Genomic DNA, 15,479 nt, shown 5'->3' on the forward strand with positions numbered 1-15,479 from the left:
CCTGACCTTCTCAAACGACTCTGACACTTGCCCAGTGAACTTCCAAGAGTGCAAGGAGGTGGATATATCTTCACTTGCTTTGTCCAAGCTGGTATACTTGTTGTGGTAGTGAATTTAAGAGTGATTATTTTGACTTGGTTACGTTAATTCACTGTAAAGGCAATGTGTGGAATGGTTTGCTCCGAAACTCCCCAAAAGCAGAAGTGTAGAGGAGATTCAGCTTGTGGGAAAGGTGTGTTTGTCACTTGGGCCATGTCAGGGATGAGGGCTGCTCCTGGTTACCTGCAGCCACGAGAGTGAGAGGCTTTCATGTGCAGGGATAGAAGTGGGGAGCTGTGCCTGGAGCTACATCAGGGAGACAGAGATGGCACTGCAGCTTCTTTCAAGTAGCAGGGATTAAAAAGCCTCTTGATGGAGCAGTAGGAACCCCCCCCTCCACACTTGGGCACAGTAAGTGCAGACCCAGGAGATCTTGCTAAGGCAGACCTGAACCATGAGATCAGCCCCCTCAATAATCTGCTGATCATTCCTCACCCCATCTGTTTGGAAGTCTCTCATGAATTTAAAGGACATGTTTTAGAAGTATTTTTCAGCTCTGTTCCCAAAACATTTTGGAGGGGTTTTTTTTCCATTTTTTTAGTGCTTGCTATTGTGCTTGTGTTACAGAGCCTGTCAACCCCTGCAGCACCCAGCTGTGCTGGCCATAGCCACAATTCACACAAACTGCCAAGTGTTGTTCTGCTTAATATGACAGATCCTTCCGTGATAGCTGTGCTACAGCCAGCCCTGGTGAATGTGTTGGGAAGGATGGTGCCCATGTGAGTAAGATTTATGTTTGTTAGGGCTGTGGTGAGTGAGCCTGAAAACACTGCCTTCCCTTTTTCAAAAACTCTGAAGATTTATCTCCCCAACGCATCCTGAGTGTGTTTCTCTCTTTTTTTTAAATGACTATCCCCAGAAAACTTCCGTGGCTTGGTTTTTTTCCACCAGCCCTCTCCCTTGAATGTAGTTTCTCCTTATCTCTCCCCTGAGTTGCCACCTCCTCTTGCAATTCTTGTGGTGCTGCTCTTCCTGCTGCTCAGCTGGATGTGCAGACAGCTATAAAACGGAGTTTACAAGAATCATCATCATGGTGCTGTGCCATGGCACCACAGAGATTCTTGTACATTCCTCCTTACAACTGTCTGCATGCAGAACTGCACACTGGCAAGAGACAAGGACTGCAACTTCCCTGGTGGGAGCTTACAGAAATGAGAATACAGTTGGAAAGAATAGTATTGGATAAATGCTCTGCCACTGCTGGAAAACCAGAGCCTGATTACAATGAAAGAATGGATGCGAAACATTCCTGGAAAAAGGAATATATTCAATTGCACAATCATCTCTGGGTTACCTGTTGATGGTAGGGTATGATCCTCTTTGTTAATTAAGGGTTCAGCTTCTTGCAGATGCTTGCATATATGCTCCACAGAAAGACTTAACATTGGGAAAGGACTGTACACAGGTATAACTGAGTGTATTTAAAGGTATTGTTTTGACCCAAAGAAAGGAAATGTACTTGAGAACACAGCTAGGAGTTAAGTATTCACATGAGTTCCCTGTGTTATATTCAGACAACTTTGTAGGAGAAATTATTCAGCTGTTTCAGTGATCTAAGAATATAAATCTCACAGCCAGGACATGGGATTTTTTGCTATTGTGAATATATAATAAATCACTGCTCAGTGTAACCATGGATGATGTATCTGTTCCTTAAATAATAAATTCAGCAACCATGAAAGCCATCTGTTTTGCAGGTGTACAGTCTAGTCTTAAAGATTAATTTTGAGAGTTTTTCAGCTTCTGCTGCTGCCATACAGCAGGGATGAGTTTCTAGCTCCATATTTTATTGTTCTCTTTGCCATTCTTACTTTGTCTGCCTTGGGAAGGGTTTAGGATGGTGGCACAGTAAGGCAGGCAGCCTGCTGGCCACTAGAACTGCTGATTAACCAGGAGCAAACAAGAAGATTTGAAAGTGTGTCTTGAGTGAGTATCCCCTCATTAGCCTGAACTGATCTTTTAGCTGCTGGGTCAGACAATAAAGACCTAATAAAGACTAAGAGCTTGTCCTTCCAGCTCTGATGACCAAAGAGAACTGACTTACTGATGTAGGACACAAGTTGCTTGTTTCTTTTACTGATTTTTTTTTTTTGTTGTTGTTGTTTTGTTTTCTCTTATTGAATCCAGGCAGGCCACAATGTAATATAGGGAGTTGTGGCATTGGGAATCAGTTCAGGAGTCTGAAGGGTCCTGAGGCTGTGGTCACTTTTGGGCTGAGCCTGGCTGAGGCTGACTAGCTAAGAAAAGGATCCAATACTCCTAAGGAGCTCAGGGACAACAGGCACTTGTAGGGTGTAAGAATTGAGTATACCACTCCACCTAAAGGGACTAGCTGTCATCCTTGGTTTAGTAAATCACAAACTCAAAAGGTTGCATGCTAAATAAATGCAAGTTGGCTTAAAAATACTTAGGAAGAGAGAAGGCAAAATTCTCCAAGAAGGGAACAGCTAATTCTCTATGGTCGCAGCTGGCTGCATGGCCCTGTGTATCCAGACAGATAATACTGCTTGTGAAGCACAGGGTAATTATAGGGGAGTGGCTGGGGACGACAGTGCTTTGTTCCTCCCTTCTCCACAAATTTTTGGTCAACTGAAGGCGAGGCCAGGCAGTAGGAGCTGTTGGAGGCTGCTTTGGCAGCAGGTCAGGAGCAGCTGGGTGATACAGTGCAGCCTCCTGCATCCTGTAGGTGCTGCACCCCCTGGGCTGTGTAGGGCTCCAGGTTCAAGCACTGGAAAGACATGGGTTAGGGGTGAGAATTAGACACTGGGGAAGGGAGAGCAGCAGCATCTGAAGGCCTGTGCCCAGTGATTAAATTTGAGTGGCAGAGATCTGCTCACCTTCACTCTGCATCTGCTCTGGAAGCAGGTGCTGCTCCTGGGTAATCTTGGGGAGAGCCCACAAAAAACAAAGTAGAGAAAGTATAATGCTGAGGGAAACTTGAGAAGCATTGGACAGCAAAGAAGGTAGTCCGAGGGGAAAGAAGGTACAGTGGAAAAGGGGGTACACTCTTCTCCTAGAAACAGTGTGTCTATCCTGCTGATCACTGAGCAGTGCAGAGTGAGATGTGTAAACTACAGCTGCAAAAGCTGTTCTGACACCAGTTATGATGATGAAGCTTGTATGTACATGAAGTATCTGAGCTTTGGACTTGAATGTCTTTAGTGCTAGAGTTGAAAAAGTTGCTGACTTAGGCTGCCTTGAAGGCTCTGATTTCCAAGTGGTACAGACAACTGTCTGTGTTCTGCAATTGCAATTACACAACAGCAGCAGCTGGACAGCCTGCCAGGACATCAGGACAGCCTTCTCTCAGCTGCTTTGGGGCTTTTCAGGACATTAGGAAAGTGATGCAGAAAACAAACTCACTATACTTCTGTACATTCCAGGAGCTGGGGATGAGCTGTCTCAGGAAAAATGTTACTCTTGTGTCACCTGAAAACACCCTGTTCCAGGATACCTGATGCTCGTACACAAACAAGGAGATCTACCCTCGTGGGGTGTAATGCTGATACTCACTTGGGGCTAAGGTAGCATATGGTCCTTGCTTCTTCTTCTTCTAGAATATCTTGGGATGGGGAGAAAACCTCTGTCACAGCTTGCACATGTCAGTAGTCAGCGTTGTAGAGTCCATTCGGCTGTTTGCATGCTGGCACATTTTCCACAGTTCTCCTTCTCCCCACTGCCTCCTTCACTGGCCTAGAGACCAACAGGATTGCCTAACTTTTCAGAAGGCCAAAAGACACAGCTGGACCATACAGCTGACTTGGGGGGAGAAGCAATTCAAACCACATAGAGTAATCTCTTACCAAGAGTGCTGCCTGTGCTCACAGGACTGCAGTCATGCTTGCTCTGCCTTTGCTGGACAGACACTTTTCCAGAGTATCCACTGATATTTGTTGTTCATGCAGATGTTAGTCTGTCATTCCTTCTGCATAATTCTGCCTGCCCATGTCTCACATTCTGAAGTATTATCAAAATTGGATTTTGGCAACAACTTTTTGCTCTGGGCCTTTACATGTATTTTTGTGTGACTGGACAGGAGTGAACGGTCCCAGTGCTCATGCATGAACTCTTACAGTGTGCAGTGGGAATTGGTCAAGGTCTGTGTGAAATGTGGGGGGAAATAGCAGATATAGGGAATAGTGGGGGATATCTGGGGGGCAGTATGTTCAATCTTTTATTAAGAATATGAAGGAACAAATGTAATTTCTCTGGGAGAAGGATGAGGATGTGGCTGAATCGTTTCTTTTCAATCCTTTTAAATTTTGACACGTATGTTTTGTTCTCTAAATACTTTGATCTTCCCCAGCACCCACTTGTCTGCAGATGAAGCTGATAACAATCATTCCAAGCTCTTTCCTAGCATTCTTTCTTATTCTGCAGTCCTGAATGAAATTCAACCTTATTATCCATAAATAACCTTTGTCATTCCCCCAGCTGTCTCCTAGAGCTAGTTCGCTTCTGACCTCTCCCTTACTGACTCTGTACTGACCTTGCACTTCCCCCACAGTCCTAATCTGCCAGTGTCTACACTCCTAGGCTTCCTCTGCTATTTTGCATGATTTTTTTTGGTATTTTTGTAACAGGGCCCACCATTTCCTGAGCTGCACTTCAGCAGTAAGTGTGAACAAGGCCCTTTATCCACAGACTTAATACAGTGCATTGACAAACTACTACCATTGGCAACAATTTTGATGCTTTCATCCCTTCTCTTTGATTCTAGGCTCTGGTTAATCTTTACTTTCAACTGTATTTTTCTATTGGCAATAAAACCCAGTACCAGTGTTTCCAAACTGTAGAGAAACAAGACAATTCCAGTGCCAGTGTCTTGTTCAAAGGGCAGTTTTTTGTCTTTAGTTGAGTTTTCATCAGTGTGACAATAACCCCAGTGATTTTTCAATGGCTTTTATTAAACTACTAAGGGATTATTCAGTCTCATCCTCCCATTCAAGGCAGTGTGAGTTGTCATCTGAAAATCTTGCAAATTGATTTTTTTTAATGAAGTCAGGCTGTAGAAATAATCAGTAATAACTTGCCAATGGACAGCTGTGGAAAAACTTTAAAAGAGCAAAGTCGTCATGCACATCATGTCTGCATGTACATTTTCTAGTTTTGTCATGCTGTTATCAAACAAAACATTTTCCCCTCCCCCCAGTATTTGCTTGTCATTTACATAAATTTTTATATTAGTTGAGTGGGAATTTGTTTGCATTCAAAGTGGAAAGCAGAGATTTTTTCCAATATTGATTTTTTTAAATGACATTGTGAATTGTACATTTTATCTCTATGTACCTGCAAACCAGACCCATTCATTTTACAAAGTAGAAAGCTTAACTCTAGGTGTCAGCACTGTAAACTGAATGTGCAGCTCTGAAAATGAAGTTTTGCTGTCTCTGACTTCTCCAGTGCCACCAGAAACAAAGTGCAATAGCAGTTTTGCTGACAGATGCATTAGGGCTGAGGAAGGGAGCTTGCACTTAAGCTTAACAGCACAAGTAGGAATTGCAGCATTCTCTTCTTCCACAGTCTTTTTCTAGCTGAACATAAGTGTGTTCTCATTAATGGCATCTAGTAAATAATGATTAATGTAAAGGAAAGAATGAGGATGAGATCCATCCCCAAACAGTGCCCACTGTTTCAAATGGGTATGGTAAGCTTTTCCCTTCATTTATTGTTAAATGGTTATATTGAGTGGGTGTCCAAAGTGATGAGAGGGCACAGGAAGCTGACTTCTTTTCCTGGTTCAAACAGGCTCTTATAGATCAGATTAATGGGGTGGATGATGTTTATGTGACTATTGCTTATCCTTGAAGCTGCACAGTCAGAAACACTGGGGAAGGAAAGACTTGATTTTCCAGCCGTTAATGCTAGCAATTATGAGAAGTAAATAAAAGCATTTCTGCATTGCGAGTACTGTGGTTATCCTGAAAAACCACATTTCTCAAAAGCACTGACTTTTGGCTTTGCATCCCTCAACTTTACAAGGTACTCTCATCTGGATCAAGTGATGCTGTTACATATACGAGTGAAAAGCTGCTTCTTGCCATTCTTGTTGTTCTGTAGTAGCATATTTTGCTTCTAATTATGACCTGATGGCATTTGTCATATGGTTAAGGTACTAAGGTTAAAACTGTGGCTGTCCTGAATGCACACAAGTGCGCTCCTGCTGAATTGGATTCTTCTGAAACTCAATGAGTCTGCCGGGGACCACAGAAGTGTTCATGATACAAAAAGAGGAGTAGTTCAAACAGTTTCCTCATGTAACACATCGTTTTCCCCTCTTCAGATGCTGGAGCTTATTGATAAAAGTAATCTCTCTGGTATTTGGTTTTCACCATGTTCCTAAATCTGAAATTTAGTTGGACCTTCCCTAAACTGTTGCCTCTGAGTTGTTCTTCAGCTAGTGAAAACAGGCAGGACCTTGGAGAAGCACCTCTGTGAGTCGTTGAGAATAAAGGCAGCAGAAGCTACGAATGACATAGTGAAAAAAGCAAAGGGCACGTGAAGATGCCGTTGGGTTGTGTGTGGTCTCTGGTAGAGTACACTTGTACGTCTGTCATTGAACCTGGGCTGCACTTGAGCTGGTACTTCCGAACAAAATCGTCTACGGCAGTAACTTGTTCTGCCCTGGGCATGGTGTCTGAAGGGCTTGAAATACAGCATGTTCTCTCTTAAAGTACATGCAGACATCTAGTCTCCCAGCACATCTATAGGATAAGGAAGCATAGTTACTTTCATATGATATAGAAACTGAAAAGGTTTATTTTACATACATATTCCAGGAAAAGTCTGCCTGCAGTTGATTTCCCAAGCCCCGGAGCCTGGCTCCACCCATAGCACCATCTTCCCTTTTCACAGGCTTTGCTTTCAAAAATATTTTCAAAGAAATTGGCATGGGCAGAGTCGAAAAGGAAAACGATGGGAAGCAACAACCGAGTCCGTTGTCCGGTTTCCGAGGCAGGGCACCAGGTGTCTCACGGGGCAGCCGCTCGCTGGTCCCCGCGGCGGCGTCCCGGGGCCGCCCGAGCCCCGCGCGGGTCGGGCCGCGCTGCGGGCGCGGGGCCGCGGGCCCGGGCGGGGCTGGCGCGGCATTGGCCGCGGCCGCTGATCTGCATTGACGCCAGCGCGGGCCGGAGGTCAGCGCCGCCGGGCGCTGCATTGGCTCGGCCGGAGCCGGGCGCGGAGCCGGGCGCGGAGCCGGGGCGGCGCGGGGGGAGCCGCGGGGCGGGGCGGGCGGGCGGGGCGGCGGAGGGGCCGCGGCCGCCGCTGAGGAACATCAATAATAACAAGGTGAGCGCGGCGCGAGGGACGGCGGCTGCGGGGAGCCAGGCATTTCCCTGCTGAGGGATGCAGACACCACGGCCCCGGGAACCAGAGCTCTCGCCGCTGCAGCCCTTGCCGCCGGGATGGGACGCTAGGATCGTTCTCCTTCTACTTCTCGCTCTTTTTAATTTTTCTCGCCCCTTTTTTTTTTATTATTATTTTTTAATTTTTCCCTTCTCGCCGTTTCGCATCACTTCTCTGCCCAAAAATTCAACCGCATCATGGAGGCCCTTTGATGCGCCCGCCCGCCGCGCCAGCTGCCCCCGCGGCTGAGGGAAGCCCTCCGGGCCGTGCCCCATTCCCCGAGGGGGCTCCCCGCGGCCCGGCCCGCCCCTGCCCCGCGGCGCTGAGCCGGGATGCCGCTGCGGCGGCCGGAGAGCCCCGCTGCCGCCTGACGGGGGGCTCTTCCTTCCTTCCGACGACGGGAACCTGAATGTCACCCCCGCGGCGGCCGCCCGCCCGCCCGCGACCGAGGCGGCGCGGGACGTGCCCAGCGCGGCGTCAGGAGCGCAGCCGGCTCCCCGGGGCGGCCGGGCGGCTTTCGCTCTTCGCTGGTGGTTTTTAATAAATCGTTGATTTTTTTTTTTTTTTTTGGCCCCAAAGCACACCCCAAAGCGCACCCCCGGCACAGCGCAGCGCCGAGTGGGACCGCGAGGAGTGAGCGCGGCTCGGCGGGAGCGCGGACGCGGAGGTGGGGAGCGGCCCCCGGCCCGGTCCCGGGTTAATCGGTAACGCGGAGCAAGCCCGGGTGGAAAATGCGCCGCGCTCCGGGCTCAGGGGAGGAGATGGTGCCGTGCCCCCGGCCGCTCTGAGCGCCGAGCCGACGCCGAGGTGTGTGTGGTTTGGGGCTTGTTTTTTTTTTTTTTTTTAATTTTTGCCTTTTTTTTGGTCATTTTTGCCGGTTTTTTTCCGTCTCCCCCTCTTTTTTTATTTTTTTCCCTGCTCTTACAAGAAGGAAAGAAAACGTTATCAAGATTCTCAGATGGCTTAGACAAATTAATAATAATCTGTGAAAATACGAAGTCGACCGGTTCTTGATTTCCCCCCTTCCCTCCCCTCCAGCTCCCCAGCCCACTGCTGAGATTGAGCTAAAAGGACCTGTTTCCTGGAGGACGAGAACAGACACGTTTCTGGTGGTGTAGAAGGGACCGATGGCAATGCTTCAGAGTGTAGCGGAGACGCAGGAGAGAGAGTCAACCTGTTAACAAAAAAATTAAGCAGGGGGAAAATATCAACGGGAAGGAAAGATATATATATATATATACCCGTATATATATACAATTTAGAAGTATTCCCCAGGTGGCCACAAAGCATGGGCTGTGTTCCAAGCACCAACCTCTCTGAGAGCAGAGTGATCTGTCACAGTAGCAATGAGTCTGAGGAGTACAATTTCCCTCACCAGACCAACACAACCATGTCTCAGCAGCAGCAAGGCAACCCCGTCCCAGGATTATTCATTAAATGCTACAACACATCCACTTATGAGGCGAGGACTAATTCCTCTAAGAAAGACAAGAGGGAGAACAGCCGGAGCATGGAGGCAGAGGCCCAGACCGGCAGATCCAATGTTAAGGTAAAAAGGGTGCTAAACACGAGCACTGTTTCTCTCAGCACAGGAGTTGGCTGTAGCGGTTCAGCCCCAGGAGTCTCCCGGCCGTTGTGCGGGATCTTTTCCTGGCTTGGGCTTTACTTTCGTTTATAAACTAATCAGTGTCTTGGCGACTTTGTAGAGGTACCCAAGCGTCTTTCTTCATTCCAGAAAATGAGTTTTCCTAATTGTGGGAAGGAGAGCGGTGTTAATTGTCCGCATGGATCGTTGGAGCCGGGGCTGCTGGGGCGCGGGGCTGCGGGGTCCCTCCGGCCGCGCTGGGGCCGCGCCGGGCACGGGGGATGCGCGGAGCCCCGGGCCGGGCTGGGCCGTCCCGCGGGGCTGTTTGTGCTTGTCCCCTTTGCAAGCGGGACAGATCGCGCTCTGGAGCGATCTGCGGGCTGGGCTGGTCACTACATACCTCTTCCATTTGGAAAGTTGAAGGGAGAGCGGCAGCGTGTTTTGCTCTGGGTACTGATTTACATTGACAACTTGTTGACCTTCTCTGTTGCTGCAAATAGAGTATTTTTTTGCCTTTTTTCTCCCCGTGTATTTGCACCCATGCTTTTGAGTAGAGGTATGATACAAGACTGTATGGAGTTGATAGACACATACTGAAAAAAATTGTGATTTGTGATTATTTTCTTGGAAGTGAGACAGTGGTTTGGAGCGCTTGTTTGTCTGCTTGCTTTTTATCTATCTGTTTATTTATGGGTTGTACTTTAGCTCCTAATGTCATAGGTTTGGATTATAGCTTTGCTTTTTTTTGAAAGCTATTTTGTAAAAATTAGTAGTTGCAAATATACATTGTAGCAGCCCTGGGGATATTATATAACATGGCTGATCTGTTCTAGTTGCTGTGATAAGAACTGAGATACACATGCTGTAAATATAAGATACAGGTTTGAGATGCAAGTGAGATCTAGCTGAATGTCAAGTGTTTTGCAGACTAACAGAAATTCTAATGATGTGTTGTTTTCTTACGGTTTTTACTTGCTTATTAAGACAACTTTTAGATTATTGACCTGGAATAATTTACTTCAGTTATGTGGGTGATTTTCTTTGATTGTTTTCCTTCAGATTTAGTAATCTTTGGTCATAGTTAAATAAATTTCATAGTTTAAAAAAGTCTTGAAAATTAGCAGACGCTTTGAGAGTAGTGAGCTGGTGAGGAATTAACAGTACTTAACACAGAACGAAGCTGAATGGTGGTGTAGTAAACGAGATTTTTGTGTTAACAACACTGCACAGGAAATGGACTTTACGGCCCTGTTCACACGCGATAGATGAGCTCACGGCATGTTTAACACAGCAGCCACGCTGAGAAGCTTAAGTTGTCATCTAAGTCCTGACAATTGTTTTGCTAGCTGAATTTTTAATAGTGATTATAATTACATGTTACAAAACCTGAATCAAAAGTAGTCTTTTAAAATTTTTGTTCTGTGAACTTGGCTTCTGTGTGACTGTTTAAGGGGAAAAAATCCCTCAAAGCTGTTTCTAGAAACACGTGTGGGAAGCAGTCTCAATTTAGTTAAAATCTGTTGTTCACCTTCAAGAACTTTGTACAAATTCTTGTTACTAGGTTTGGACACTTCAGCCAGACACTATAGGTTGCTCTTGGTTTGTATGCATGCTGTCATCTCATTGACAGTCACTCAGATTTTTATCACTCAGTCACATTTTCTGCCCTTGTCATCACTCTTTAGCGCAGTTCTGTGAAAGATGGGTTCTGAGAAATGAAAATGGAGTTCTGTTTGTGATAAGTTGAATACAAAATCTGTTGGACACATCATGTCTACATTATTTTCACGTGCAAAATCCTGTCATAGCCTTTAGAGCTGTCAGGCAGCGTGGTATTTCTTTCTCTGCTTTTATCATTAGCGTGTGTATTACGATCAGATTTGCAGTGCTAGATAACTGTGCTGTCTCAGAGATTGTGCTGGAGTGAGGGATCACTGCAGAGCAGTTTTCACAGCACAGTGAAGTTGTTTGGAAAGAAAGAAAGTGTGAGAAAATTGAAAACAATGTGCAGGAGCCTGAAATTCCTGAATGCAAAAGGAGCATTGGGCAGGATGTTGTGCTGTTTTGTAATTAAAAGGATTTTTGACTTGAGGAAGAACTGTAAGAGTTAGGGTGCTACTAAGAACCATTGCTATTTCTCAGAGTATATAGTACACTATTTATGGCTCTGGGATTCCTTCATACAAACATTAATTACTACAAACCTGGTGTGCTTTGGGCACTGGTGGTGTCACCCAGGATTTGTGTGAATATTCTCAAATTAAATTGTGTGTATATTCTCAAATTAAAGCCAACAGAATGCTGTGTTAGAGCTATGAACAAAACTTGGCCTGTGTGTAAATTTCATGTTTTCACTTTGGCTGGCATTAGTTTCAGTTTATTAAAACATGTATAATGCATAGTGCAATAATTTTTACTATTGATATTGCTATTACTGAATCAGTTTGCTGGCTATAGTGCACATTTTTCAAGTCAGAAAAAAAAGACAAAAAAGTCCCTTGTTAGTTGTAAAATGGCATTACAACTATTGCTAATTAACCCCTGACTTACTCTGATTTTTGTGTTCATGTCTTGTTATATCTTTCTCCTGGTCAAATAGTAGAGGATCATTTTCTGGAAGGGTGGTGTGAGCATACTGTATTTCATGATTTGTATCAATTTATAAGCTGTAACTAAAAAAGTGACATATTCTTTTCTAGTATGAGGAAACTCTAATCCACCCAAATTTGCGGAATAATCCTGAAAGTGTGTGTGTACAAAGGTAAACGCCAATACCTATTTCTGCTGTGTATGAATATGGTGACAGTATGTGAGAAATGGAAGACCTCTTTTAGGTCATGACACCTGTATCTCCCTCCTTAATTAGTATTTTCATAAGTGGCTTTTATTTATAATTATATAATAAATACTAGCATCTTGGATTAAGTGCCATATTTAAACAGCGAGCCAGCCATGGACACTCTTCCCTTAATTTTCAATGTATTGCCTCTGCAGATGAAACCCTGTACTAGTGAAAGATGAGCAGGACTTTGATGCAAGGACTGGGGTTTGATTATCTAGTGCTACATAAAAATCTCAGGGAAGTTGACTCAAAATTGTGATGGTCTGTCCTTTTTATATATATTAGTTATGATTTTCAGATATTTTTGTAGTTGAATTTGTGATAAAGGAACTTGGATTTATAGAAACCTGCTTAAACACCATTAGAATAATAACTGTTTAATCCATAACATAAGTGGAGTAAATGCTGAAAGGCATAAGGACTTAATGGGCATTTATTTAGAATTGGCTGGGATATTCATAATCATATGCTATCTCAACATCCTGTTGTGTGTGGCTCTTCTCCAGTGCATTAATATACACTGTAACACCTTGATTTTGCTCTGTCATTCTTTTACGTATGTAAGATTTCCTTCCTCTTTCCTTGAGGAACTCTCCTTGTTGGTACATATAATGCAGAAGTATGTGCATTTGGGTGCAAGGGGATCAGCGAGTAAATCCATACTTCATTTGTTTGAAATTAAAATTACTCCCAAGTCAGAGGGCTGAATGTGAATGAATCTTTTGATTTATCAGCTGATGTGGGGCAGCCAGTTTAAATCCATGTCCCTACAGCCAGTAAGTTTTCTGCATTCAAACCCTGAAATTGCCTGTGAATTTTGCAGTCACTGCAAACCAATGTTGCATAATTCTGCATAGGCTGTATGCTATATGGCACCTGCAGTGCTGAAGTGGATCTCATTTCAGCACTTAACAACACGTTATTTAGTCCATTAAGCTGTCTGCTCTTTTCCTCCCTGTCTGGTAATTCCTTTCCCTTGGAACACATGAGCACTCCTTCCCTTTGATACTCCCACACTTTCTGTCCATGCTTCCACTGAGGCCATCCACCTTCTCTTGAATTCTCCCTGTTCCCACTGAAACTGTCCTCAATCATTTCCCCGACAAGCTTCCCATCACCATTCCCTCCCACTTCCACTGACGTCAGCTCTCCTGTACAGAGATCCTTGCTTGCACTGAGAGGATCCTTCCCACGCTGAGATACATGAACTTTTCTCAGTCTTTAGGGCTCCAGACTTTCACACTGATACTTTTAATGCTGTTGTTGTAAGGCATGAACCTTTCTCCAGGGGATGGGAGTCTAATTTTTAAATTGTATGAAGTGAAGTGGTGTAGTAACGTGTGAACTGGGCTCATATTTAGGTCTAATTTTTATCTTTTAAAATTTCCTGTTGTTTGTTATGTAAATTGGAAAAAACCCAAACTATAAATCACTCACAGTATATAGATGGCAACTACAAAGACAGCATAAGCTGTGGTACCTCTTCTCAGCATGCAAACCAACTCATGCAAAATGTGTCACTGCATCTGAGGGCAATTCTTGGTGTGACTGAGATGAGCAAGATTAGACCCTGAATTTTTGGAGTATTTATTGTTGGTAAAACTTTGCTGAAACTCAGCTGAAAATTCTTGTGCCTTTTCTGTTGTTCTTCAGCGCTGCTGTCTGAGTTGGCTCTGTGTCTTTTCCCTGGCTATTTTATGTAGTTAAGTACTAAACTTTTCCTTTTCTGCCACCTGAATCTGTCGATAGAGGAAGTATTAAAACATTAGAATCAAGCCTTTATTTCTGCAGTTCTAGATATTTTTCTTATTTTGTTGTACCTTTTGTATTATTAATTATATGGCTCAGATTGAAATGTACGTACATTTACAGTGAGAAATTTTCTACTTGTAGAGTGTACTTATAAGCCAGGCAGAACAACAGGTGGTGATGTATTAATGAGTTTTTACCATTCCCAATACTACATGTGGTACGAAATTCCAATGCAAGTTAACAAGTTTGCCTTGCTATTTAAGATACCAGCAATTCAGATTTTACATTCAAAATGCTAAGTTTAAGATACGAAATGGTTACACCTGCTTGGAAATACTTTTCATTCAATTAACTGTAGGTTGGAGGATGCTTACAATCTATGTGGCAATGAAGAATATCTTATTAAGAAAGTTGTTCATGGTTCATTTGAATCTAAGAAAAAGTAGTATTTGGAAACTGTTTTGCTTTCCATTTTGCGTGCTTTAATATTTTTTCCTCATGTTCAAGTGTAAATGTCCATGTCAAGAAAGGGAGAGGTATTTGAATGAGAATTATTTTTACCATCTATTGAAATTGTTATATCCAGCTGTCACCACTACCAACAGTGATAAACAGCTGTTTTGTTTTAGTATTATATGAACATTTGTTCACCTCTCTTGGCTGTCACATTGAGAAAGGACTCCAGAATTGGCTTACTTAAGCAATAGTAACAATACACTGAAAATACTACACTTTTTGAGCAGTTGGAATCTCAACTTTCAAATGAGTCTTCAAAGAAGAAATAAGTATTTTGAGATATGGACAGCTAAAGCTTTTATAGCTCTCAGCAAAAAGTGAAAGAAGCTTAAAACAAATATGATAATGAGCAGAATGGCCTCAAGGTGAAATAGTTTGAATACAAGATTTACATTGTCATTTTATCAGGGGGGCACAGAAGCACCTGCACACATGGGAGAACAATTTAGCATTGTGTTCTATGTTGGTGGTGTATATGGATATAATATGCCCACATGTAAACTGCTTTACCAGCCATGGATGGAATTAAAACATTGTTAGCAATGTTTCCAAGGTTGCACACAGAGCATGATTTCACATACCAAGCTCAGTTGTACATGTGAATTTCAGTGTTTTTATATATAAGACCCATTCATCCAATGGAGTTTCAGAGGGAATTGGCTTGGTCCTGTGGCATTCTAAACATTGCTATCTGCTCTTTGGGCAAAATAATTAGGTATCATCATTTAACTGTAATTTAAATTGGCACAGGATGACAAGATACAAATTGAATAGCTTTAATGTGCATGACATACTAAATAGTTTTATTGCCCAGAGTCAGATTTTTAAGTTTCAAAGGCACCGAGGAAGTGATGTTTAAGAACTCTGATTTGCAAAAAGATTTCGGCATTCAGCCCTTTTTAGGTTCTTTCTGGATACCCCCTTTAGGGCCAAAATGTAACAAATGATGGTGTTACACTCGCTGTGAAGTTAAATAGTGGAGTCTCTAATTTGTGCATTCTTCCAGACCGTTCTCTTTTGCTATGGGTTGTACTGTTGGCCTCACATCAAACTCCCAGGCCCTTTTCTTCTCTTTCTTGTAAAATCTGTTAACTCTGACACTCTACATAAAGTAAAAGGCTTAGCATTGTGTAAGCCAGCTCCCACATGTATGGCTTTGTTCCAGGAGAAAGAAAGAGAGCTAGAACCTGCTTTTTGACATGGAAATGTGTTGACATAAATTAGGTTATATCTGTTTTGAATGTGGTAGACAAGATAATGTGAGATGGATTTTGATAGTGTTTTCAATGTTCAAAGGTAGTCTGCAGATATATGTAGAGAGTTAATGTCCTTGCATGTCAG

General features: G+C 43.6%; 1 protein-coding gene across 6 annotated transcripts in view; it reads left to right on the top strand.

The window, feature by feature from the left end:
* Positions 1-15,479, top strand: part of LOC110474263 (high affinity cAMP-specific and IBMX-insensitive 3',5'-cyclic phosphodiesterase 8A) — a 152,412-nt gene that overhangs the window by 27,226 nt on the left and 109,707 nt on the right. The window contains exons 1-2 of one of the 6 annotated variants that reach the window (XM_021537544.3): positions 7,264-7,386; positions 8,482-8,992. The exons of 3 other annotated variants lie outside the window; for them this stretch is intronic. In XM_021537544.3, the coding sequence (XP_021393219.1) occupies positions 8,732-8,992 (261 nt within the window). In that variant the 5' untranslated portion in view covers positions 7,264-7,386; positions 8,482-8,731. Of the gene's footprint in view, positions 1-7,263; positions 7,387-8,481; positions 8,993-9,349; positions 9,479-15,479 lie in introns of those variants that run through there. 2 more of the 6 variants (XM_021537546.4, XM_085588800.1) reach the window with 2 other exon arrangements.

The sequence above is a fragment of the Lonchura striata genome, chromosome 10 (genome assembly GCF_050655825.1).
Source record: "Lonchura striata isolate lonStrDom1 chromosome 10, ASM5065582v1, whole genome shotgun sequence".
In the NCBI taxonomy this organism is placed as follows: Eukaryota; Metazoa; Chordata; class Aves; order Passeriformes; family Estrildidae; genus Lonchura; species Lonchura striata.